This window comes from Sinohyriopsis cumingii, chromosome 5 (assembly GCF_028554795.1).
Source record: "Sinohyriopsis cumingii isolate HCF-2022 chromosome 5, ASM2855479v2, whole genome shotgun sequence".
Lineage (NCBI taxonomy): Eukaryota > Metazoa > Mollusca > Bivalvia > Unionida > Unionidae > Sinohyriopsis > Sinohyriopsis cumingii.
Genome location: NC_142965.1, coordinates 83067671 through 83093126, shown reverse-complemented (window position 1 = coordinate 83093126; position 25456 = coordinate 83067671). Strand labels below are relative to the sequence as shown.

The 25456-nt window shown below is 35.5% G+C and overlaps 1 protein-coding gene across 2 annotated transcripts in view; it reads right to left on the bottom strand.

The window, feature by feature from the left end:
• LOC149799636 (putative receptor-type tyrosine-protein phosphatase mosPTP-1) overlaps positions 1–25456 on the bottom strand; it is a 143552-nt gene that overhangs the window by 51071 nt on the left and 67025 nt on the right. For both annotated transcript variants that reach the window (XM_089958978.1, XM_089958979.1), the window contains 8 exons: positions 19856–19970; positions 16777–16971; positions 15900–15995; positions 13286–13461; positions 10177–10303; positions 7874–7988; positions 5340–5446; positions 2284–2381 (listed from right to left, as the gene is read on the bottom strand). In XM_089958978.1, coding sequence (XP_089815104.1) covers positions 2284–2381; positions 5340–5446; positions 7874–7988; positions 10177–10303; positions 13286–13461; positions 15900–15995; positions 16777–16971; positions 19856–19970 — 1029 coding nt within the window. The remainder of the gene's footprint in view (positions 1–2283; positions 2382–5339; positions 5447–7873; positions 7989–10176; positions 10304–13285; positions 13462–15899; positions 15996–16776; positions 16972–19855; positions 19971–25456) is intronic.

Below are 25456 nucleotides of genomic sequence, written 5' to 3'. Positions count from 1 at the left end.
ACAAAAGGAAAGTGAAATAATATAAGTACAGTCAAACCCACCTGTCTAGATCTCAAGATCCCATGTATGTCAAGCATTTTGGTCTGGTCCAAAACAATCCTTCTTTGTTATTCTCATTTTTCCCAACTTACCTCAACCTCTATTAAGTTGATAACCCCATTATGTAAGGCACAAGTTTCAGTTCAAAGTAACATGTGGACCCACTAATTTCAATGAAGTGCAACTTTTAATGTCCATATCAGAGACATTTTACAATAACTGATCAGCAAAAGCAATTGATTTACCTGCGCAAGTTATATTTTGCTACTAGTCACAAGTCATCACTAACAAAAGAAAATACTTCAAACTCTAAATTTTCTCATTTGGTGCCTGGGAAGAACTGGATGATGTCACATCAGTCTTACATTCAACAGTGGGTCAGCCCTCATAAATTTTCATCCAATGCTGAACATTGTCATCAAGTGAATTCAAATGTCCCTGTAGCAAATTTCAGCCACTTCAACAGCCTCCTCGATAAATCCCTTAAAATCACAATCCTATGGACAAAATAAGCTTTCCTGGATGTCTCAAATTGCAAGGTTAAACATCTTAATTCACTCATAAATAATGAATAAACTCACTTTTAAATCTGATTTCACTGAAAAGTGACACCTAATTATTTGAATACACTTTATTTGTACTGTAGCTACATTATTCAAATGGACATCTCTTCTGAACTGCACTGAAACAGATCACAGAAAGCAGGGAAGTTCAAAAGACATGCTGCTACTAATCCTTTCTGTGTGTTTGTGTGTGTGTGTGTCTGATTTGGATTTTTAATGAAGCTTTAATGATGTTTCAGTCATACTGCTACAATGTCTGCATTGTGGCAGTTTATAGTGATGTCTAGCACTGGGGCATCATGCTGCAGACATGTAGCATGATGTCCCACCCAGTCCCATTATCCTGACACCAGGTCGACCATTCCTAACACTGACCTCTTAATGCTGAGTGCCAAGCGAGGCAGCTGTTAGTACCATTTTTGTAAGTCTTTGGTATGACTCAGCCAGGGATCGCACCCATGACCAACTGCATCCGATGCTCTAACCTCTAGGTTCACCAGAGCAGTGCAGATTTTGTAAGTATGGTGTGAATGACAACCCATACAAATCATACATGTAGGGTAATTATCTCCAGCAAGTATAAAACCTTTAATAAGACACACAAACAACCTTATCCATTGTTACATGTAATTAAGGAAAGTGAAAAAATGCCATATACTGGTAACAACTCTCAAGCACTGCACATGGCATATAGTAAAGTGGACACTAAGAAATGGATTCTTTTTATAGAGAAACAATCTATGTATTGAAAATAAATGATACTTCACTTGAAATAAAATGCAATAATGGTTGAGTACTGAGGTGTATTATAGGTACTGACTAAAAGAGTAGACAATTCAGATGAAGCTGGTTAACTTATCATACAATGAAACAGCCAAATGAAGAAATGAAGTACAAAACATTCAGTTTTGATGAAGATTGAGCAAAACTTCAGTATGAAAATATATGAAGTGTACATCCCTGTTATGAGAAACTGCTAAGACTTGTTTGTGAGAAGAAACAAAATGGACATTACTAACAAGGTCTCTTATGCTGACCAAGCATGAGCAGTAACTGTTGAGTAATAGGATTTGGCACAAAGTTCTTTATGCAAGGGGAGACCACTCTCATCTGACATTCACTTCAGCAGCAGATGATATTTTAGCAAGGATTTTTGCCGAATGACATGGTTAAATCTTTTATCACACGAGATGGCTGGATCTGTGAGTATAGAAGATTTCTACTAACACATTGTCACCAGGTAATGTAAAATATCATACCAAAATATGATCAACCCTCTCAATCAGTGTATGACAGAGATTGGGCTTCATGGGTCTATATTGCCAATACAAATTTAACATTAGACCACCAGTCCTCCTTCCCATGGGCTGCATCCACGATCTAAAACCTTCAATGTAATCTCCTCAACCTTGTGAAACACCATACCAAAAATGATCACCTTCAGTTGATGCAGACAAAGCTTAGGGTTAAATAGAAAGCAATTAAAGTCAGATGAATAGAGAGATGGATGCAGAGATGGAAGAACAGATATAAGCTGACATAATATTTCCACAAAAATTGTGAATTGCATGAAAGCTTTATGATGGTCATATCCCTATTGGATATAAATACAGGTCTACACATTCTGTAAGACACTCATATAATGAACAAACAGAAATATTTTACTGTAGAATGAACTTACAGCAAACTCTTGTGCAAAGCCATCATCACTGTCAGCATGCAGATGCTTAACATGCTCAATGAAATCCTCCACACTGACCACAGGGTATTGGTTCTCATCTGTAATGAATGACAAATACTGCTACAAAATATGTTAATTCCACACTACTGTAAGTGTACCATTTACAAAGCATTGTTGGACTTTGAAATACTGGAATGAAAAAAAAAATAAGTTTTTCTTAAGCACTTTACAGTAAAAGTTTTTAACAAAATAAAAATATTCATGAAACAAATAAATATTTATTAATATGACATGGATGTCCCTATACAAAAAAAAGCCTCATAAAAATTTGATTTTAGTCCAAGAAGTCCAACATATATAATTAAGTCTTTTTGTCTGCACTGAAACCCTGTGAGTAGCAATAACAAGATTTTCAATATGGCGGGACTTATGGGTTGGCTTATGAGCAGGTCATCCCTTCCACATGCACTGCTAGAGGGTGAAATAGTGAACAAATGCTCTACCAATTTTGCCACAGCAACTTCGTAACATTTTAGGAGAAGATTGAACAATGCCAGGAGTTAACTGGTTCTGTATGCAGTTTAAGGAAAAATTATTACTGGTATATCCAGGATTGTCTCTTTCTCAAAATGTCTCTGAAATATTCAGACAACAGTTCCATCAACTGGAATTTCAGTCCCTCATTCCCAAAATTGCTGAGTTCCTCAGTGTCATGACCCATGGTTTAAGAACCACCAAGTTGGAGGAGCTGCTTGTTATTGATATGCCACAACAGAACCAACCCCAACCCCATCATAACATGATGTTTGGGGCCCACAAACATCCATCATGCTATTTAACATATTGTGCTATTTCCATCCAAGTCCCTTAATGGAAAGAAATACTGCATGTATATCCTCTTAGCTACACATTGTTCAAAACAATAGATCTAAGAGTTACCTACTAGATGCAGTTTAAATGAGAAATATTTTAAACAGTTATTCAATACTTAATGTTTAGTTTTGGGACAGAGAATCCTTCATTGATGCATACAAATACGTGCATAAAGAAAACACATGACAGATGTGTAAACAGAGTATGTATACTCACCAACCAATCTCATTGTATCTGTCATAGTAATTTCATCTAAAGCATATTTCCTAAAATTTTCTGTTACATTCCACTTGAATCCAATATTTAATTTCTTACCAATACATTCTCAACATCTTACAAAACAATAATTTACAACTTTCTCATATACGCTGGACATGTCAGAAGGGTTTGATTTTTGACTAACAATAAAATGCATAAAACAGACAGTAGGAGTTTTTATTAAAAAATTATATTTAGGCTTCAAAAATACTTTAACTGAAATTCATAAAGGAGGTCAAGGGTATTGACCTAGTAATGTACTTGAGTTTTGGAGTAAACCATTCAATTTCATGGGTAAGGGGTGACCTCCATACAAAATGTTACGCCAGTTTCTTAAACACAGATTTTTTTTTAAAAAAATGAATGAAACAAACCCACTATTCAATGAAAATTCTGTTTGTAATTACAACTTTGCACAACTGCAGTGCAAAAAGATGGAAAAGGATATTTGATTATAATAAGCAAATCCACCAACCCCTACAACTTAAATGGTTCTGCTCAAAATTGTGTTAGCACTACAATTACAAGTTGCCTGTGTATATCTGAATGGTTTGAAGCTGCTGTCTGCATTTCTTACTAGAAAATAAAAATGATTAAGATGAGTGGTGGGGTACATGTATGTGACAGTGATCAGGACTTCTCATGACAATTTAGGGTGATAAATGGGCATATATGATGGCTGATGGAACAGGCATTGCTTAGCTACTATTTTACCTTCGGTAATTTAATTGATTTATAAATTCAAGTGAGATATCCATTTAGATTACTACCTTGTTTGGTGCATTATAAATTCAAGTGAGGTATCCATTTAGATTACACCTTGTTTGGTACATTATAAATTCAAGTGAGATATCCATTTAGATTACTACCTTGTTTGGTGCATTATAAATTCAAGTGAGATATCCATTTAGATTACTACCTTGTTTGGTGTATTATAAATTCAAGTGAGATATCCGTTTAGATTGCTACCTTGTTTGGTGCATTATAAATTCAAGTGAGATATCCGTTTAGATTACTACCTTGTTTGGTGCATTATAAATTCAAGTGAGATATCCATTTAGATTACTACCTTGTTTGGTGCATGACTGTGTGCAGCAGAAGGCTGAGCAAACATCTTTTGACTGTTGTTTACTTTGGATTAAGTAACGGCTGTACTCATGATGCATTGAAGATAAACACGTAATGGTTTTCTTGTTGATGATTCAGTAATAATTAGATCAACAATTAGCATCTGTTTTAGGAACAAACACCTTTCAAAAATAAGACTTTCCTACTTATGTGGACTGCATATATCTTTATTTAAATATTACACTTATTGAAGAAACAACTTTGAGAATACAGAAGAATACTTTCAATTTCCATTTCTTGTACATGTTAGAAGTCTGGTGGACTTCTGACATGCTTATCTATCGGGTCAGATGGGGAAAATCGCAAGCCCTGGACTTTGGACTACTGCTATTTTCAGCCCCTGATCAGTTTTTACCTCTATTCCATTTAAAAGACTTTCAGCTACACCTGTGCCTTGCCAGATTAAAAAAGGCAAGCAGAGTGGAATGTGATCTGTAGGTCACTGTGACCTTTACTGTGATGCTTTAAGCAGTAATCTGTAGACAAAAGCATCAAGCATAAATGAAGTTTAATGACTTTGCATGGAGTGTCTGAGATATGGAGCTAAAGAATGCAAAATTTAACTCAAAGAGGGTGTTAAAGTCCAGTGACATTCCGGCTGTGGAGACTGTACCCTTCATAATATATGCACTCATTAAGTTTTATTACTACATAAAAATTTCAATTAATATACACACAATCATGTCTGAGAAATGAAGCTTACAGTGTACAAACTCAACACTAACATCACGGCTATTATGACAGCAATGAAAGCAAAATGATAGGTCAAGACAACTGAAACAAAACATAATACATACCCACTGACTCAGGAGCGAAGACCACAGTGTTAGGTGGGGTGTTGGAGTTGGTGGGTACTGCCAAGTAGTGAAATGCTGCATGGTAATACTTTCTACATGTTAGGGACCTGGAATGAAAATGCAAAAAGATCAAACAAGTAATGCTATACAGCATCAAACTGACCAGTATACAGCATCAAACTGACCAATTGGCTTGGCATTGTGGTTATCAACCAACTAATGCAAACTAGAAATCCTTACAGCTCACCCACCAATCTTATCACTAAGTTTTGTCTGAATGCTTACCTAACTGCATTTTCTGTATGTGTTAAGCCAGTTAAAAAGTTGGTTAGGATCCCAGTGGGTTACCTGCATAGTCTTGGTCAGTCAGGAGACAATGGATAAGCTACAGATTCTGGATTGGTCAAGTGATCAGTCAGAAACCCAGTGGGTAAAGTACACATTCTACATCAATCAAGCTACCTGTCAGGAGTCCATCCAATGGGTAACCTACATTTTCCTCTATATTTTGGACATATGCATCTGCATTGTTTTCCTCCCTATAAACGAATTTGGAGTTAAGTGTCATGATGCAATGTTTCCATCTGTACATTTTCTATTGTTGACCATTGATCATGTGCCCCCCACACACATACACACACTTGGATCCCAATCAATATTAGTAACACATTTTTTGTCAGCCAATGAAATTGATCATCTTATACTTGAACGGCAATAAGCAATATTAATTCAATAAGCATCAGATGCAATGAACTGTAATGATCTTGCCTCTTTATTTTCTATGGTCTTTTGTGCTTTATTGGTGCCATAGAGGCAACTTTCTTGCAGTGAACTGTGTCATACTTTACACATCCTCCACACAATGTGTTATGGGCTGTTCCATTAAAATGTACATGGTACCCAGCTTAAAGCAGTTCTAAAAATATATACACCAGGGCACTTGGATTATTCACAGAGTTTATATTAAAATGATAAAAAATTCTAAGCTGCATCTATGGGTGACTACTCTACATTAGGAGTACCTTCTTTGGGTCTTGTACATTCATATTTTTACTACATATGGTTACCATAATGTACAACCCAATGGAAACAATTTATAAAACCACAGCAATTTCTAGACTTCTGAAACATGCTCAGCCTTGTCCATACTATTTTCCATGTTTACTGAATTGGCAATAACCAGAAATGTGGCTGGTTTTTATCTAAAGTAGGATGGGGGCAAGGAATCACCACTGATCATTATTTATACTGCACTTAAATATCCATCTCTCTTTCTTCCTGCTCCACAATGAATGAATATTATTGTGTGCTAAGAACCCCCTTTCATGGTCTGCTGTTTTATGGGGAATATGCATTGCTAGCTTTGCCAGCTTGAACAAGTTAGGAAACTGTTCTTTATGACTGTTTTATAGAATTTTTCACTGTTTACTGGTTCTGTCTTATGGCTATCTCTATTTCAAAATGCATGTGATCTGGTAACTCAGTGTGTTGTGTCAAAGTTAATGCCCTAAAACTGAAACACCACTTTCTGAAGTGAAAGGGTAATATTTCCCACAATGTTTGCAAATATTACACACAAGGCCTTCCATCTTGGTATTGTGTTCTAACCATTTGTGCTACAGTCTAACAGCAAAGACTTCTCAAACTGTGCATACAAATTTGGTTTCTTCTTTAGCAATTCATCAAACACAGCATTTGACATCATTTTAGAATTGTCATCTTCCGTTTGGTGAGAAACTCTAATTAATCCTTCACCTTCTTTATTCTGCCTTTCACTCTGCACACTCATGCCAGCACCAACCTGAAGTTGAAAAGAATCAGTAATTTTTTTAACAAATTGTCTGACTACAATCACAAGCTGTTAAGATGACTATTCTGAATAGAACCAAAGGCAATAACTCAGAAATGCAGGCAATGTTTAATCATGATCAGACTGGTCTGAACTCTTGCTGAGATGAAGGTATACAGCAAAGTAGTTTAATCAAATGAAAGATGTGGATGCTAGGGTGCTTGCAGGGGTTGTGCATTAGCAATGCCAATGCAAGATGATCAAGGGCCATAACTCTAAGAAACATGTGCAATAATGAATTCATCCATGCTTCTACTGAGATGAAGCTTCATACAAATTTAGTTGCTGCAGCATTTACAAGATTGTTCTTAAGTAATGATAATTAAAGCCATATCACCTATGTAGAGAGTGGTCTCATTATCAAACTCGTCCAAGCTCTTTTTGAGAGAAAGTCATGGCAATGTCAGAAACATGAGCAGATCATAAGACAGACCATTTCTTCACTCCATGCCATTGTGGCAGAGAGGGATAATAAAACAGCAAAAGCTCATAATACTGGGAATGAATGTACATTTAAGTGATGAGAAGCAAGCACTTGCTATACAGGTCATTTATTCTTGGGATTTAGCTTGCAAATCATGCAATATGCATTAAGCATGACTGGCACCAGTATTATAGAAGCTAAATATCCACTTGCCCCAAAGAAAACAGTTTGAACTGCCCTTCCTGCTATACAGAACTGTACCTGTAACAGATGAAGAGCCCCAATGCAACGAAGATGATGACAACACCAATCAGAATGCCTGCAAGTGCTCCTGCTGAAACGGTCTCCATCTGACGTGCTTCCTCTGGTTCTATACCTAGAGAAAAAAAGAAGATTAGGCATTGAAAATAAAAAGGTCTTCCAGATAACTGAAGCCATATTTATATGCATTATTCTCAGAGCTCACTGGATAATGTAAATGGGTAACTGCTTCAATTAACAGTTACATATTTCCACAAAAATGGAATTCTATCCAATGTTGTACTGAAAAAGAAAAAGTCTGAAATGTTTGGACATATAACACCTTTATGCATTTCCAACAAACAGCTCTGATTGTGATTTGAGAGTGCAATTTTTTTAAAATATTTCTTATCAACATACTTCTCTGATGGAAACATTACATTACTCGTATTTAAAAAGTGTTAATTTAGCATAAAAAGTTGTGAATACTGTTAATTTACTTTGGTTCAAGGAGTACCAATCCAATTTTCATCTTTTCTGTGGCCAATGTAAATCATAAATTACGAGACTCCATAAAAGATTATTCTGGGACATGAATATAAGGATGTCCACTTTTGAAAATTAATGCGTACTGTTAAATTCAAAATAACATAAATCATTACATTATTAAGTCATTTTTTTACTTAGGTGTATTTTGGCACTAAGTGGCTCTATCTTCTGTCTCAATTATACAGTGAAAAAATATATTTGAAAAAGATTCTGAAATCACAATACCAGCCATATGAAAGAAAATTACATTAATTTCAAACCAGAAATTCTTGTAGCGAAATTATTCCTAATTTTCAAGTGTTCTTATTCAATGTAAGAATGTATACATTTAAGAACTGAAATAAAGTGTAAACACAAATCCATTATGAGCACTTTATTAAAACGCTGCATAGGTGTACAAAAAGTAAATCTTGTTTTTTATTTCAGTCATTATGAAGCCAACCTTTTTACTTAGAATCATTAGCAGTGTGATCATTTCCTTTTCTTTTGTATTTTTATAGTTCTGTTATCAGTTACTGAGACCATGCCCCAATCTTTTGTCCATAGTTTCAACTGAATCACTGCCTCACATATACAGTACCTGCATTAGTAACAGACTATAAGTTGCTATCAGATTCATCAACTTGAGTATCCCACATTAAAACACTATTCTTTAATTCTTTACAATTCACTTACTTATGGAACTATCAGTGTCCAATATAATCTTGACTGCATATAGTAGTGGACATGGCTGATAGTTGGGCAAAGACCACATGCACTAAACATGGCTAGTAGATGGGACACAGATCACATGCACTAGACAGTGTTAATAATTAGGACATCAACCACATGCACTAGACATGGCTTATAGTTGGGACATAGATCACATGTACTAGACATGGCTAGTAGATGGGACACAGATCACATGCACATGACAGTGTTAATAATTAGGACATCAACCACATACACTAGACATGGCTAATAATTGGGACATAGATCACATGCACTAGACATGGCTAATAGTCGGGACATAGATCACATGCACTGGACATGGCTAATAGTTGGGACACAGACCACATGTACTGCAGATGGTCAATAGTTGGGACATGGGCCACATGCACTGGACATAGTTAATAGTTTGGACAAAAGATGGCCAAATATTAGACATCAGACCAGTGCCATTTAATTTAGCATTAACAGTATAAAACATCTTTAAATGAAAACCCAACACTATGTGAGCATTCATGCAATTAGTGATAACAAGATTTTCAAGCTGGTCATTATATCAGACATATTAGAATTCAGACTGGCACCATTTTCATTTATGAGTAACTAGACATTACGACATTATGAAAAGTCTTCCGGAAAAATGACCATGTCAATATGACTTCTATTCAGTAGGAGTAGCGAATATAAGATTTTCAAGAAGGTTAGACATCATATGAAATCTTTTAGTGAAAAACCCCCGTTGATATGACCAGTCATGTGATACCAAGATTTTCAAAATGGTTGCTGTGGTGGCCATATTGGACATCAGATCAGCACCAGTTTCATTTAGAACCAACAAGACCATGGGATAAATATGTATATAATATTTCATGGCAATCCTTCAAGTAGTTTGGGAAGAGTAGGGATACCAAACTTGTGCAAGCTGATGGATGGAGAGACAACATACAAAAGACCATCCCATTAGCTCTTTTGGTCTATTATTTCTTCATTTGCGAACCTGTAGAGCTAAACAATTAATACAAAGCAGACTTTACATTAAAATGGCAAAATAATTAGACTAAACTTACCAGCAAGTTCAAACACAACTGGCTCAGAAAATTTTCCAACATAATAAGACTGGGAGAATATACTTTCAGTAACACCAGCAACTTTCAACATGTAGACACGGTTAGTCCTCAAACCTGTAATTAATTTCTGTGGAAAGAAGACAAAAATACCATAACATGAAATGAACCATCCCATTCATATCAGTTTTATAATGTCAAGAACCAGATTACGATGTAAAGAACCATACTGTAATGCAAAGAACCAGAATATAATGTAAAAAGCCTATTATGCTACAAGAAAACAAGATTATGGTGTAAAGAACCAGTTCAAGAAGTAAAAAGCCAGATGATGACATAAATAACCAGATTATGATGTAAAAAGCCAGATGACATAAAGAACATGATGATGTGAAGAACCAGATTTTACTGTAAAGAATCAGATTATGATACAAAGAACCAGATTGTGATGTAAAGAACCATATTATGAAGTAAAGAACCAGATTATGAAATAAAGAACCAGATTCAATGTATATAAAAAAAAACAGACTATGCTGTAAAGAATCCAATTATAATGTAAAAAACCTGTTTATGATGTAAAGCACCTGATTTTACTGTAAAGAACCATATTATTAAGTATAAAACCAGATTATCATGTAAAGAACCAGATTATGATGTAAAAAGTGGCATCATGGTTTTAGTTTTTATGAAATATTTCAGATGAATGAACTATATTTGTTTTTAAAACACACATAGCTCCAATTCAAGCCAAAATGTCTAGTCCACCCCAAAATTTAAATAACTGAAAGAAAAAGAAATACTGCTATAATGGCATGAAAAAAAATCTAATTGGGTCATCTACATATAAATATAAACATGATATCCACACTTCATTTTATCTAACTTTAGCAATTTTTGCTTAACTTGTAATAATAAGGGTTTTGTAAAAAAAAGTTGCAAAAGTTTTCAAAACAAAAAGAAGCCCCCCACCAATGAAAAATGGCTCGAAAATCTAATCAGATCATCTACATATAAAGACAATATTCCTACCAAATTGTGTTTGAGTAGGTTGTTGTAGTTTATGTACTAACAAACTTCTCTGAAATCTCAAGATGGTCAGAAAAATGCATGGACACATAGACAAGACCAGATCAGGATAAAACTTCAGAAATGGGGTGGGGGCATTAAAAAAATAACCAAAATGTGTTTCCAGTTGACCAACTATCCCTGTTTCTTATTGCTGATCCTATCACTTTCTTCCTTCATGGAAAAAGAAAACATTTTTACAAATAATTCCTGAAATTGATTTGAGCATCTTAATTGAACCCAATACGTTGAAGCACTTAGTACATTATTTATACTAATCATTATAATATATATTACATTTATATATAAAAAGCCAACCTACCTACCCCAATTTTAAAACTAGTGCAATAAGAAACATATTTTTTTTGCTCAAGGTACAATAAAGTGTAAAGTATATGATCCCATCTAGGGAATCTAGGTGTCATCTGAATAATTGGAAATCTAGTTAGTCGAATTTTGGTTTCAGGTAGAAATATGAATGGAATTATCTGGATTAAATGGAAGTGACAATTGTCATTGCTGTTGTAGAGTTGAACACCATTTTTCAGCACAAGATAGGCTATACATGGTGGCAAGTATAAATGGTGGATGAAGAACCCGGGAAAACCCCGGAAAGAACCACCGACCCATGAGAAGCCACTGGCAAACTTTCTCACATTCCACATTGGCCAAACCTGTGACCTGAACCCACACAGACATAGATGAGATAGCAGTGATCCATAATGGTGAGTGCTTTAGACCACTCAGTACTTGGTACCCCCAGTGGTAATTGTGAATTTGACTGTATATGTATCAGTAATAATGTTAACATTAATGTTTTGTTGACACCTGACATGTTCAAGAAGAGTAGATTTAAAAACAATACAAATATTTTGTAAGATATTTTAGCTAAATACTAAAATTCATGACAGACTGACAAAATCCATTTGTTTTTGTGTGTACATTAAGCTTCCAATGATACTAATGCAATCAAATGGAATAAATGCTAGAAAGAATTACAGGAATGCTCTTTAGTACTGAGAATAAATGATCATTCACTTTTTAAAATTCTGTGAAGTTCAGCACCAAGGTAGAATGTAAGTTCTATTGAACAGGGATCAAAATAAATAAATAAAAGATGGCATATATAGTTCAAACTTTAGAATGAGCATATAATTAGAACGTATTCATGACAAAACTGACAAATGAAATTTCAACCAATGCCTATATCCAAACCATTATTTTCTAACTTCTGTTTCAGTAAGCTGACCATGTTCAAGTATTTAGTGCTAAAACAAATGACTGTTAACTCCTTTATTTGCTTGGGAGGGCTGCATTAGCATAATAAAATATAGCATAAGAAAATGTATGAAACACCAATGAATCTAAAAAACCAAATGTAAGATATCAATATTAATTGATACAGTAAATCATACTGAAATGAAAATGATCCATCTCTTCACCCTGACTCTGATAAATGAAACAGATAATTCAATGCATGCATTTTTATGGATCTCCTGACAACAATGTGTAGAATGATGTGTGCGAGAAAACTTTTTACTGATTCCAAAACTCACTGTTTATCTTACAACTGGATATGACCATATAGAACACACCTTTTATTAAAATGATGATAGCATCAGTGGTGATGAATATCATGATGATGATAAATAAATAAAAAAACAAATACTTAAATAAATTATGAACCAAATTTTAATTACATAAACATGTGAATGTTATTTGGTTTAATTAGTTCTCTATACAGGTATTTTGCTTTGTTATTATGCCAAAGGTGAAGGAATCAAGGACATAGCAATATTTTAGGTCAGGTCATTTTACAAATGATGACCAAAGATCAATAATGCATGCATATTTGACAGGAACTGAGTCACTTTTCCTACCGATGAAAATCTGGTTACATACTGAATGTGGGCCAAATCAGCTTTTATCACACAGTCCTTTCCACACAGTACAAATTTTGCGACTTTTTACCTGGCTATAAAAGTAATACAAATAAAACCTAATGCTGATATTTCCACATTCAGAATATTAATGTACAGTATCTTACCTCAGTCTCTTCCCCATCAACAATCAATTCTCCATGGTTGTTAGAATGTTTTGGGTCCCAGTAGTGAATAAAATAACGGTTTACACTCTTGTAAAACGTCTTGGGTTCTTCCCAAGCTATATAGATGCTGTGAGAATCAATTACAGTATAGTTTGTGATATTGGGTTCTTCAGGACCTGGAAAAATAATATATAATTCCAGATTTTTGTTCAGTTCTGAATACTATTTTACTGACCTGTGAAATATCATATTATTTGGTGTAAAGTGGACTGTTTCATTACTTTCATACCATGATCCACCTTTATCCACATCCCTACAAAATAATAATAATAATAATACATTTTGCAGAGCTGAAATTCTATCATGAATCAATATGTTGTATTACTGTTAAGCATGTGACATGTTCGGACAATAAGAATTGAGAATATCTGCTTTATAAACATAATAAATCAAATAATTTGTTTTGTACAATCAACACAATATATATCATAGTTCTAGTCACCTCTAGCAAACTCTCCACCCTCACCTACACTGCTAGATATAATTTCTGTCTAACTGCCTTTATTCAGCATTCATTAAATAACAATTCTTCTTACCAGACAGTAATATTAAGATAGTAAATAAAGTCTTCTCAATGTGGTAAATCTGATTTCTAATTATGATGCTGTAATTGAAACACTGTATACCTCAACCTAATGCAAAATGGACTCATTATCTGGCAGTCAGAGAAGTGGATTGTCATTCCATTTTGACAACAGCAACGACCAATTTTAATAGCAAGGAAGGCATTTGGTAGTTAGGGAAGTGGACTGTCATGATATTAGACCATAGCACTGGCCTAATTTGTAAGGTAGGCATCTGGTAGTCTGGGAAATGGAATGTCCTGCCATTAGACCAAAGCATTGGTCTAGCTAGTAAGGCAGTCAAGGAAATGGATTTTTGTGCCATTAGACCACAGCATTAACCTAGCTAGTAAGGCAGGCATCTGGCAATCAGGGAAGTGGACTGTCATGACACCATGCCATAGCAATGTCCTAACTAGGCAGTCTGGGAAGTGGACTGTCATGTGATTAGACCACAAGAATGCCTAGCTAGTAAGGCAGGCATCTGGAAGTCAGGGAAGTGGATACAACCAGGCCATACCAATGACTCAGCTAACAAGGCAGTCAGGGAAGAGGAATGTCATGCCATTAGACCATAGCAAAGCCTAGCTGTGCCTCTGGAAGTCAGGGAAGAGGAATGTCATGCCATTAGACCACAGCAATGCCTAGCTAGCAAGGCAGGCATATGGAAGTCAGGGAAGTGGATGGTCATGCCATCAGACCACAACATTGGCCTAGCTAGTAAGGCTGTCATCTGGCAGTCAAGGAAGTGGATTGTTATGCCACCAGGCCATAGTATATGACCAAACTAACAAGGCAGTCAGGGATGTGGACTTTCATGCCATTAGACTACAGCAATGTCTAGCTAGCAAGGAAGGCATCTGGAAGCCAAGGAAGTGGATTGTTATGCCACCAGGCCATAGCATATGACCAAGCTAACAGTCAGAGAAGTGGATTGTCATGCCATTAGACCACAGCAATACCTAGCTAGCAAGGCAGGCATATGGAAGTCAGGGAAGTGGACTGTTATGCCACCAGGCCAAAAATAATGGCCTGGCTGCACGGCAGTCAGGGATGTGGACTTTCATGCCACTAGACCACAGCAATGCCTAGCTAGCAAGGCAGGCATCTGGAGGCCAAGGAAGTGGAATGTTATGCCATATGGGGTTTGTTTTCTCAAACTAGTGAACCTTAATGCTTCACTGAACAAAGCAATGTGGTAAAACTTCATGCGATACACTGCAGTATCGCAGACTACACTATGATGACTGAATACAATCAATGGTGCTTTAAGATGTTGACCTGCATTCAAATTGTTTTCTTCCCCGCTTCCATTTTATCTTGTTTGACAAACATCTAATCAAATAATGGTATTTCCTTTCCCTTTATCTGTTTGCACTTAAAAACAAAATAAAATCAATTTTTTCATTCTCTGAGGAACTGACCAGTTACTGGGGTCAGGCCTGGGAGTTGGACATTCTTTTTATAGAATTGTCCCAGGCCCCACCACAAAAAATTAAATGGCTTGTCCCTCACCTTCTGCTATTCTCTCATTAAAGACAATTTATATCAAAATATATGTGTTTTGTTCTCCCCATTTTATGTTTAACCATGTCCTCATTTCTTTCTCTTTAACTTATATGTACATTTACAAACACACCCTAAAAGTCCTGTCTTGTTTATTTACCATCCACCTTTGTCCAACAATGGGAATCCATTGTTGGATAAAGGAGAAACCACTTTTTGAAACAATATATGTTTCTTCAATAATACTTGCCTGATTATAACATCTTAGGTTACATCCTGTACCTCTTAAGTTCTGCCCTTCAAAGCTTACATTAGCAATAAAAGTGCTGTCAACTGCTTCCAAAGGTGAAGGTCAGATAAGAGTTGTATCCCCTTGTATACATGGATTGATGCCAAATCCTATCCATTCATCAGGAAGTTACTTGCTACATCAGTGAAAGCAGTGAACTGGTCACTCTTAGTAATGTATAGGACTTGGAACTTACCTGCTACATCAGTGAAAGCAGTGAACTGATCACTGTATTCACTGCTGCCTCCCCCAGTATATGCAGCAACTCGAAGTTGATATCTGGTATAGGGTTCTGAAAGCAAAATTTTAATGATCAAGTACTGCATCAATAAAATACATCAACTCGTATTAAAAGATTTTAACTCTACTTTCTTCCAATTTATCTTCAATGCAAATAATTATTATATTGTGGTACTTATTAACTGAATTAAAGACAGGCTGTACAGCTCTGGAGAGCATTTTCTCAAGGAACTTTAAAAGTTTGATGGGGTTATTTGTCTTATGAAAATTGAACTTTCTCCATGTGGTACTATCTTTACTACAGCATAAATGGTTGCAAAAGCAGAAGAAAAACACACAACTGTGCCAATATAGCAAAGGGATATTGATCACCTGGCAACTACAAGTGTTGTGTTTCTTTTTGATCCTCCCAATTTTATCCCATTTTACTTATTTGTCAATCATGGGAAATACATCAACAGCAATTCTAAATTTAAAAAGTGACATATATTCAGTTTAATTTGTATTTATTCCCCTGATTCAAGGAGAATTTTGGAACAATTCAAGGAACATTTCAACAAATTCAGTAACTTTTCAAGAATAAAACTAACATTCTAAAATTCAAGGAATGTAATAACCACTGAAAGATAATGAATGCTAACATAAATAACAAAATTCAATGATTTTCACAAAACAAAAATTTAGGTTATAAAAACATATTCAAAGTCTGCACAATTTTAAAAAAATATTATGAATAAAACTGGTAACCATGGTATATTATGAAACATTTCTTTACTAATTTTAAATTTTACTGATCAAATTTATTTCTTTGCATTTTATATAAAACAACATACCCAAACCACTTAACAGTTCGGACATGGGGTTTGTTAGGTGGCCGTTGATGATTCTTGTCTTGTGTGTGTTGTTATGACTCCACTGAAGATGATAGCTATTCAGTATTCCATTGATCTTCTTGGGTGCCTCCCAGTTTACCACAAAAGATGTGGGAAGTCGATTTGAGACATGTATTATCCTCGGTTTTTCAGGAACTATGGAGAGAAAAACAAGAGTCCCTTAAAAGGATTGACTGTCCAAAAAGAATTTAAAAGGATTCAAGACTATTTCATCTTTGAAATGCAAAGTGTTAAAACCATCTTGGCTATTCTTGAGTGAAAATATTTTCAAATTAGCCATTGTGGCAGTCACACTGGATGCAATGACTATCCATCCATTTTCATTTAGGACAAACTAGATATCATAAGTTCAGTGATTACAACCTCACGCTGAATTGATTTTCCATCCAGAAGCACTACGAATAAGAACATTTTCAAGAGGACTAGTGTAGTGGCCATATTGGACATCAGTATCATTTTGATTTATGACCAACTTAACATTATATAAAGTCTTTTAGTAAAAACCTCATGTTTATGTGACCAGTCATTAAGGAGGAATAGTGATAAGAAGAGTTTCAAGAAGGCTGGTGAGGTAGGCATACAGGATGTCTGAGCAACACCATTTTCATTTAGGACAAACTACTGTGTGTGTGTGTATGTGTGTGTGTGTGTGTGTGTATGTGTGCATGCATGCAGACTTAAAGCAAACCCAGTAAACATTATACGTATGTATAGACTGCCTAAAAATTCTGAGTTTGTTCACATGATTCTGGGGCACCCAACAGTGAAGTTGACCTGCATGCTAGAGTCGGGATCATAAGGATCAAATTATGGTACTGATATTCCGTTTAATCTAAAACAAGCTGACCCTGCCAAAGTTGCCTATCAGAACAAGCTGACCCTGCCAAAGTTGCCTATCAGAACAAGCTGACCCTGCCAAAGTTGCCTATCAGAACAAGCTGACCTTGCCAAAGTTGCCTATCAGCTGCAGGACATTAAACTACAAACAGGAGGAACTGCAAAAATGTATGGTTCAAGATAGAGTGAAATAACTGAATGCCCCTTAACAAACAATGCATCATTCCTTAAGAAAAGCAGGCCACTTAATTTGTTGTTTGACTTGTTTTGGAAAAATTATCCCCCTTTATACACATTTCATGCCTAGTGGAAAAAGTTAGTCCCTCCATAAACCATGTTTGATGCTATGGAAAAAGTCAAAAGCCCCTAAAAATAAATCATGTGTTGTGCCCTGGGAAAAGTAAACCCCTTAATAAACCAGGTGTCATGCCCTGATGAAAGAAGGCCCCTTAATAAATCAGGTGTCATGTCTATGGAAAAGTAGACTCCTTAATAAACCTTTGGAAAAGCAAACTTCTTAAGAAACAGTGCAACCGTTCTCCTAAAGTTCAAACGTTTTTTAAAGTTCAAATGTAAATGAACATGTACATTTATCACGTTGAGTACTCTTTACTTTGTCAATGTATTATTTATAACATTTCTTTTTAAAAAAATCTTTCTGATTAACTTTTTTGTAAATTTAATGTTCATTTATGTATACAATTATATTTCAATCCACAAATATTCCTGCTGAACATTTACAATTGAATGTTAAAGTGAATGATATTCCATGTATTTGTAACTCAATCATGAGCAAATTATTACTCTGCTGAGATTTACAGCCAGATTGCTAGTAAGGGTAGACAAGTTTGTTTTGTAGGTCATCCTGTTGGAAGAGATGACCTATACCTAGAGAACTGTAACCCATTTTCAAAAGTAAACTACTTTCATTCTTTGCAACTCAGCTGAAACAAACTAAGAAAAATCAATATTCTGACAAAGTTCAAAGAGTTTTTTGTTGTTGTTGTACAACGTTTTAAATGACTGTTTTGAACATTATTACCTTACTTCTACCAACAATGTCACCATATTGTCCTAATCTGGTGGGAAAGAGGTCCTTTTGCTCTAAAATAAAGCTCAGCATGGATCCTGTAGAACCTGTTTTATAAATAGCATGCCCAAAGAATCATTCCTGTAAAGGTTGATCCAATCTGACCAAGTGATTTTGCACAAGCTGAAAATTGCAGATGTGGATGGGCTGACATTTAATGGAAATAGACAAAGGACATGAAAGGACATGAGTGATGCAGAGGCACATCATAACTTCACTATGGAAGCCATATCATTGCAAAAGAAGCCATGTCTGGCAAAATTTTGACAGAGCATTTCTGAAGTAACACTCCTACCAGGTTTGATTAAAAATAGCTCAGTGGTTCAAAAGAAGCAGTTGAACATAGGTTTTCTATATTTCTGCTAAGGAAGCCACAGTTTGTTAGGAAAGCCACCCACATGGAAAATTTTAACAGAGATTGCCCTAACAAACAGTGTTCTAAGTTTGACTCAAAATCGGCCCCGCTGTTATAGAAAAAAAGTTCCAAAATAAATTTACCACCAGTTGTTAGGGGAGCCATCCCAACATACATTTGCTAGAGCATGTCATAATAAACATCCCTACCAAGTTTGATTTCTATGGGCTCAGTTATTCTGAAAAATAAGTTGAAAATGTTTTTCATATAATTGCTATGGAAACCAAAAGTAACTGTCCAGAGAGTCACACAATTTTGATAATGCATGTCATAAGAAACACTTCACCAAATGTGATTTAAATTGGCTTTACTTTTCTATAAAATAGGTTTCACAACTTGTACCTAAGGAAGTCACATCATTGCTGGGAGAGTCACCCCTGACACAATTTTGACAGTGCATTTGCTAAGACAGATTCCTACCAACTTTGAAAAATTGTCTGATCCATTCTGGAGAAGATGAAAACATCATTTCCAATTAGGCTGCTATCAAAGCCATGCCATATTCTGGTCCTGGAGAAGCTTAACATAATCAATGCTGACAGATGACACATGATGGACAAGTAACGATGGATGATGGACATTGGATGCTGGGCCATACCATAAGCACACTTGACCTTACTGACATGTGAGCTAACAAAACTGGAAAAGACAGACAAATGTAGCCATGAATGCCATACCTCCTTCTGCAGTTCTAACAAAGGTGAAGGATGCTGGACCCTTGTCAGCATCATTAAAAGCTCGCACTGATATTTTGTAGTTTGTAAATGGCTGCACTCCCTGGATAATCACTCTCTGAAAATAATAAAAGATCATTTAATTTTGATAAATACTGACCTCAGGATGTTGCATAAAAACTGCAGAGACAAGTGTCTTGCAACACACATCATGTTGGGTAGAAAATCAAATCCCCAGACAGCTCTGAGATATGCACAGATATAGCTACTAACTAAACTTATGTTAAGATCTTGATGAAAAAGGTCAGGATGTGCTGGTCAAGGCCCAGATTTAAAATATTGCAGTAACAAATGTGTGACCTTTATCGCTGGTCTAAAGGTTGAGTTTTGATTTGGTTTGGTTTGTTCCATAGTGTAGCAATACAAGTAGGTTATTTGGTGTCAAAGGCAACTGGAGTCAAGTGCTTGACCAAGAACACAGCAGAGTAACTGACCCAGTCTTGTCTGATGGTAGGATTCAAACCTGCACCATTTCATTCACAAGTCCAGCATGCTAACCACTGAGCCACCGTAGCTCCTGAAGGTTAAGTGAGAATGTCACAAAATAAATTGCATGCTTTTTGTTTAATGGCACTTGTAACAGATTATTGCCCATGTCATTCCTTTTAACACATTACTGCCAATATCATTCCAAGCAATGGGGAGTTAAGTGCCTTTCAGAAGGACACACCAAGGCAACCAACCTGGGCTGTCCTGGGTAGTTACTGAACCCACAACTCTTGGATTATGAATTTGACATGATAACAACTGCGCTACCATGACACCCCCAAATAAACTGTTCTAGCTTCAAAATGATTTGTCCCAAGATTATGTCTTAAAGTGGTATATAGGTGTATTGTCGAGCGTATGTTAGTGAGAAGAGAGACATTGCAGTTACTTTTCTTTTGGCATTTTATGATAGTTTTTGTTAAAAATTTCAATTTCTATTTATTTTCAGAACCTCTTCTTATATTCTTTTCATGCTTGGCATGAATCAGTTTGAAGATAGTACAGTTCTTTCTGTGACATGCTGCTTTCCTCTTTTACTATAGGGTCATGGTCCCAGTATATTATCCTGACTTTACAGTACTGCAACCTGTTTACTCTGACAGACGTTTATCACTAGTTCCTCAGATTCATGTCCATATTTTTAGCTATCTGTCCTTGGTAGGGGGTGTCTTCCAAAAACTGACAGCTGATCTAGCACAAATATTTTTAAACGTGTAACAAAGTATTTATGTGACTGCATTTCTATCATACTTGATCCTTTATCAGAAATGCCACCATTACCCCAATCAATATAGCCCGCTTCCATGAATTGGCTGACACAAGTTAACAATACTTGGTGCATACCTTCATGTGTAAGATACTTTAATCTGTTACTCAAAGTCATCATAAATCCCTCTCCTTTATTTTTACTTGTCACCTTACTTATAATCTGACAGATGCTTAAACATATCACAATAAAGCATTTTCAAGTGCTTCTGGGACTGAGTTGGAGAATCTAATAAATGCATAGAACTCTGATATGCTCCATCTTTAAGGAAAGAAACTTTAAACTTACCAGTATAATTGAAACATTCAACAGAGGCTCACATTAAATGTGAACTTTCTATAGAAATTACATCAAGTCATAGCACTAAACAGCTCTAATATTGCTTAGCAGCCAACAAATTTCTTTTAAAAGCAAACTGAATTAAACTTGATGTGCAGAAGTCATTGCAGCTTTCCATCATTATAATGTGGTACACGGGGTCCATAACTGAAGACCAAACTGTTAATCTGATCCATGACACATTGAGAATAGTGTAGTATACCAAACCACCACATCCCAACAATAGCAAATTATACCGAACCGCGGTGTAACACAACTTATCAATTTTTTAAAAAAAACGGTGTTTTGAAATGGAAATAATGATAAAATGCAAGTCTTCATATTGTTTTATTTTTCAACTCATTGTTGTACACTAGTACAATTTTGGACACAGGGTCCATAATGGTACCATGTTATATCTGGAACTGCATTGTAATGAGGTGCATTATAATAAGGCAGAGCTACTTTTTCTTATTTGACATATTAGTTTTCTTTATTACCCAAATGCCAAGCATCCACAAAGCTGAATCATGGAATTTAATCTAGTGAAAAGGTTATTCTGCAAAACTCATTTTTCTTTGAGCCATAAGAACCCTAACCTTTGACCTATTTGACCCAAAAAGCAAAAGGTCTTTTCCATACCTTAAATGCAAGCCCTTCATAAACTTCAGCTAAGGTACAAAGTCTAGAATTAAGGTCATAAAGCAAAAAAAAATATCTACTTTGGTAACAGTGACTTTAACCTTTGACCCACACCCCCATCAATATGTATTTTTCTTACACAACATATAAGTCATCCACAAATGTTAGTGAAGGTACTTAGTCAATAACTGAATTTTTTAAATGCACAAACCATGTTTCTTTCTTTCAGTGACAGTGACCTTGAATTCTGACACTTTGATCAAAAGGCTTTATCCTTGCCCAAAGTATAAGCTATCTACAAAGCTCGATCCAGATCTGTGATGTAGAAGTTATTGTGCAGAAACCATTTTTCTTGTTTCAGTCAGTGACCTTGACAATTGACCTTTTGGCCATGACATGGACAGCATTCTTTCTTACCCCAAGTGTAAGCAATCCACAAAACCAAAGCTTAATAACAGCTGAAGGTAGACAACCTGAGTTATTGTGCTGAAATGAAACTGATAAAAGACTGACAAACAATACATTCAAAACAGGTGTATAATTGTTGCTGTTGTTACGGATTCAATGCCATTTTTTAGCACAATGACCCACAGAAAACATAGAAGACTACTGGCAAGCGTTTTCACATGCCCATGTTATCCAAGCCCATGGCTCAATCCCATGCAGACAGGTGAGATGTCAGTGATCTGTAAATGCGAGTGCCTTAGTCTACTCTGCCCCCAGGGTCCAGACAGGTGTATAAAACATATGCCCCACAGCAATGCTTTTAGTGACAAAAAGACAATCTACATAAATTGTAATTATTCCAATGCAATGTAACCCAAACATGAAGCTGCAAAAGGTGTGAGGGAAAATCAAAACAAAACAATACAAAAGCAAATGAGGGTCAGTAAAATAATTACCATGTTTTCTGTTACCAGAAAAGTATGATATTAAAGATTATACAAAACAATGATCAAATACACCTCTCCCTTGAAACTCAGGCACAACCAAGTCCAAAAATACAGACCACAACTTTAGCGAGTATGCAAGTTACTGAAAGACGTGTGAAAAATTTAAGAAAAAGATTAACAGTGTGAGTAAAAACACTGTATTAAGTTATATTACTAATGTTAGTAAGACCATAAAAATTTCTTACTATTTTTACTAACACAAACAATATTTGGCAATACAGAATGCACACTATATTATAAACATAATGGCACTGACTTGCTTTAAGCAAATATCAATATTAGTTTCACACAATGGATCCCAATTACAAGTCTGTTAAAATCTTTCACACAGCACATACACTTAATTGTTATTAATAAACTCCAAACTTATTAAATGTCCTTTTTTCAAAAGAAAAAGGTACAAATTAAACACAACATATTTACATTAAATAGTTCTCCAAGTTTGCTTGAAATTACTACTTTCTTCCCTCCAACTTGCAGATGAAGCTGAATTGATAAACATAGAGCCTATCATATATGGAATTTAGGAGAAAATATATTGTAAAGTCAGACCAAAGGAACTTGGAAAATGTTAAATAAATTAGATAAATTAATAGGAAACGTTTTGCATTGAATATAATTTAATTTCTACTTCCAAATGCACTGGTCAGAAAGGGACTTCTGTGTAAGCCATGATATATGTATACGGCAAGAAAGAAATCTATCTTGGCAAGAGGTGAACACAACTACTTAACATTTGTTAGTAAAGCCTAAACTGTAGGTCATAGTGACTTAAATTCTTTGATTGTCTCAGAATAGTAGTATAGGACAGAGATGTACCCAATTATCAAGTTTCATGATTATAATAGAAACACCACCAAGTACAGTAGAACCTATCTTGAAAGACTGCCAAAAGTTATGGTGTCTCAAGACAGGTGGTCTCTCATAACAGGTCATACCACTATATAATCAATAAATCTCTGCACTGAGAATATGGTCTTTCAAGACAGTGGTCTCACCTAGCAGTGGTCTTTCAAGACAGGCTTTACTGTAATAGAACTTTCAACACCAAATTTCAAATAAAGTCACTGAAACATGAAATATAGGTCACATAGATCTCTTTTGCAGCATGGGTGAAATACTTATTAAGACTCACCAAGATTCATTATTTAGGTTGGACAGTATGCAGATAGAATGCCTAAAGGTAATGTAAACGTGACCTATATGCAAATATCTTAAGCAAAGCCAGTCAAAGATGATAGATAGGTCACAATGAGAATTTATTGTAAGGGTGTGGCACAAACCAAGATGCAGATCACTACAAATTTCATGATTCTAGCATGAAGAAAGCCTGAAAAGTGAACACAAAAGTTAAGTCAATCAAGCATAAATATGGGCCATAAAGACTTGCAATGAGAGAGTACAGCTCATAAAAAAAACAATATCCATTTCATGAATGAAGACAGGTCAGTACATACACAGCATGCAAAATAACAAGACAGGTCAGTAAGTACACAGCATGCAAATTATCAAGACAGGTCAGTACATACACAGCATGCAAAATATCAAGACAGGTCAGTACAGACACAGCATGCAAAATATCAAGACAGGTCAGTACAGACACAGCATGCAAAATATCAAGACAGGTCAGTACATACACAGCATGCAAAATATCAAGACAGGTCAGTACAGACACAGCATGCAAAATATCAAGACAGGTCAGTACAGACACAGCATGCAAAATATCAAGACATGTCAGTACATAAACAGCACGCAAAATATCAAGACAGGTCAGTACATACACAGCATGCAAAATATCAAGACAGGTCAGTACAGACACAGCATGCAAAATATCAAGACAGGTCAGTACATAAACAGCATGCAAAATATCAAGACAGGTCAGTACATACACAGCATGCAAAATATCAAGACAGGTCAGTACAGACACAGCATGCAAAATATCAAGACAGGTCAGTACATACACAGCATGCAAAATATCAAGACAGGTCAGTATATACACAGCATGCAAAATATCAAGACAGGTCAGTACATACACAGCATGCAAAATATCAAGACAGGTCAATACATACACAGCATGCAAAATATCAAGACTGGTCAGTAAATACACACATGCAAAATATCAAGATCGGTCAGTACATACACAGCATGCAAAATATCAAGACAGGTCAGTAAATACACAGCATGCAAAATAACAAAAGTGATCATAAGCAATACATAAACACTTAATCTGTCAGTAGAATGTAAAAGGCAGGTTGTGGTGTCTTTTCTGTATGGTTCTCATCCTTACAGACATGTATATACTCACAAAGTTTAGTGATTGTTGCATGAACAGTTAAAATAAAGTAAAATTAAAATAGAAGTTTTAACCAAAGTCAG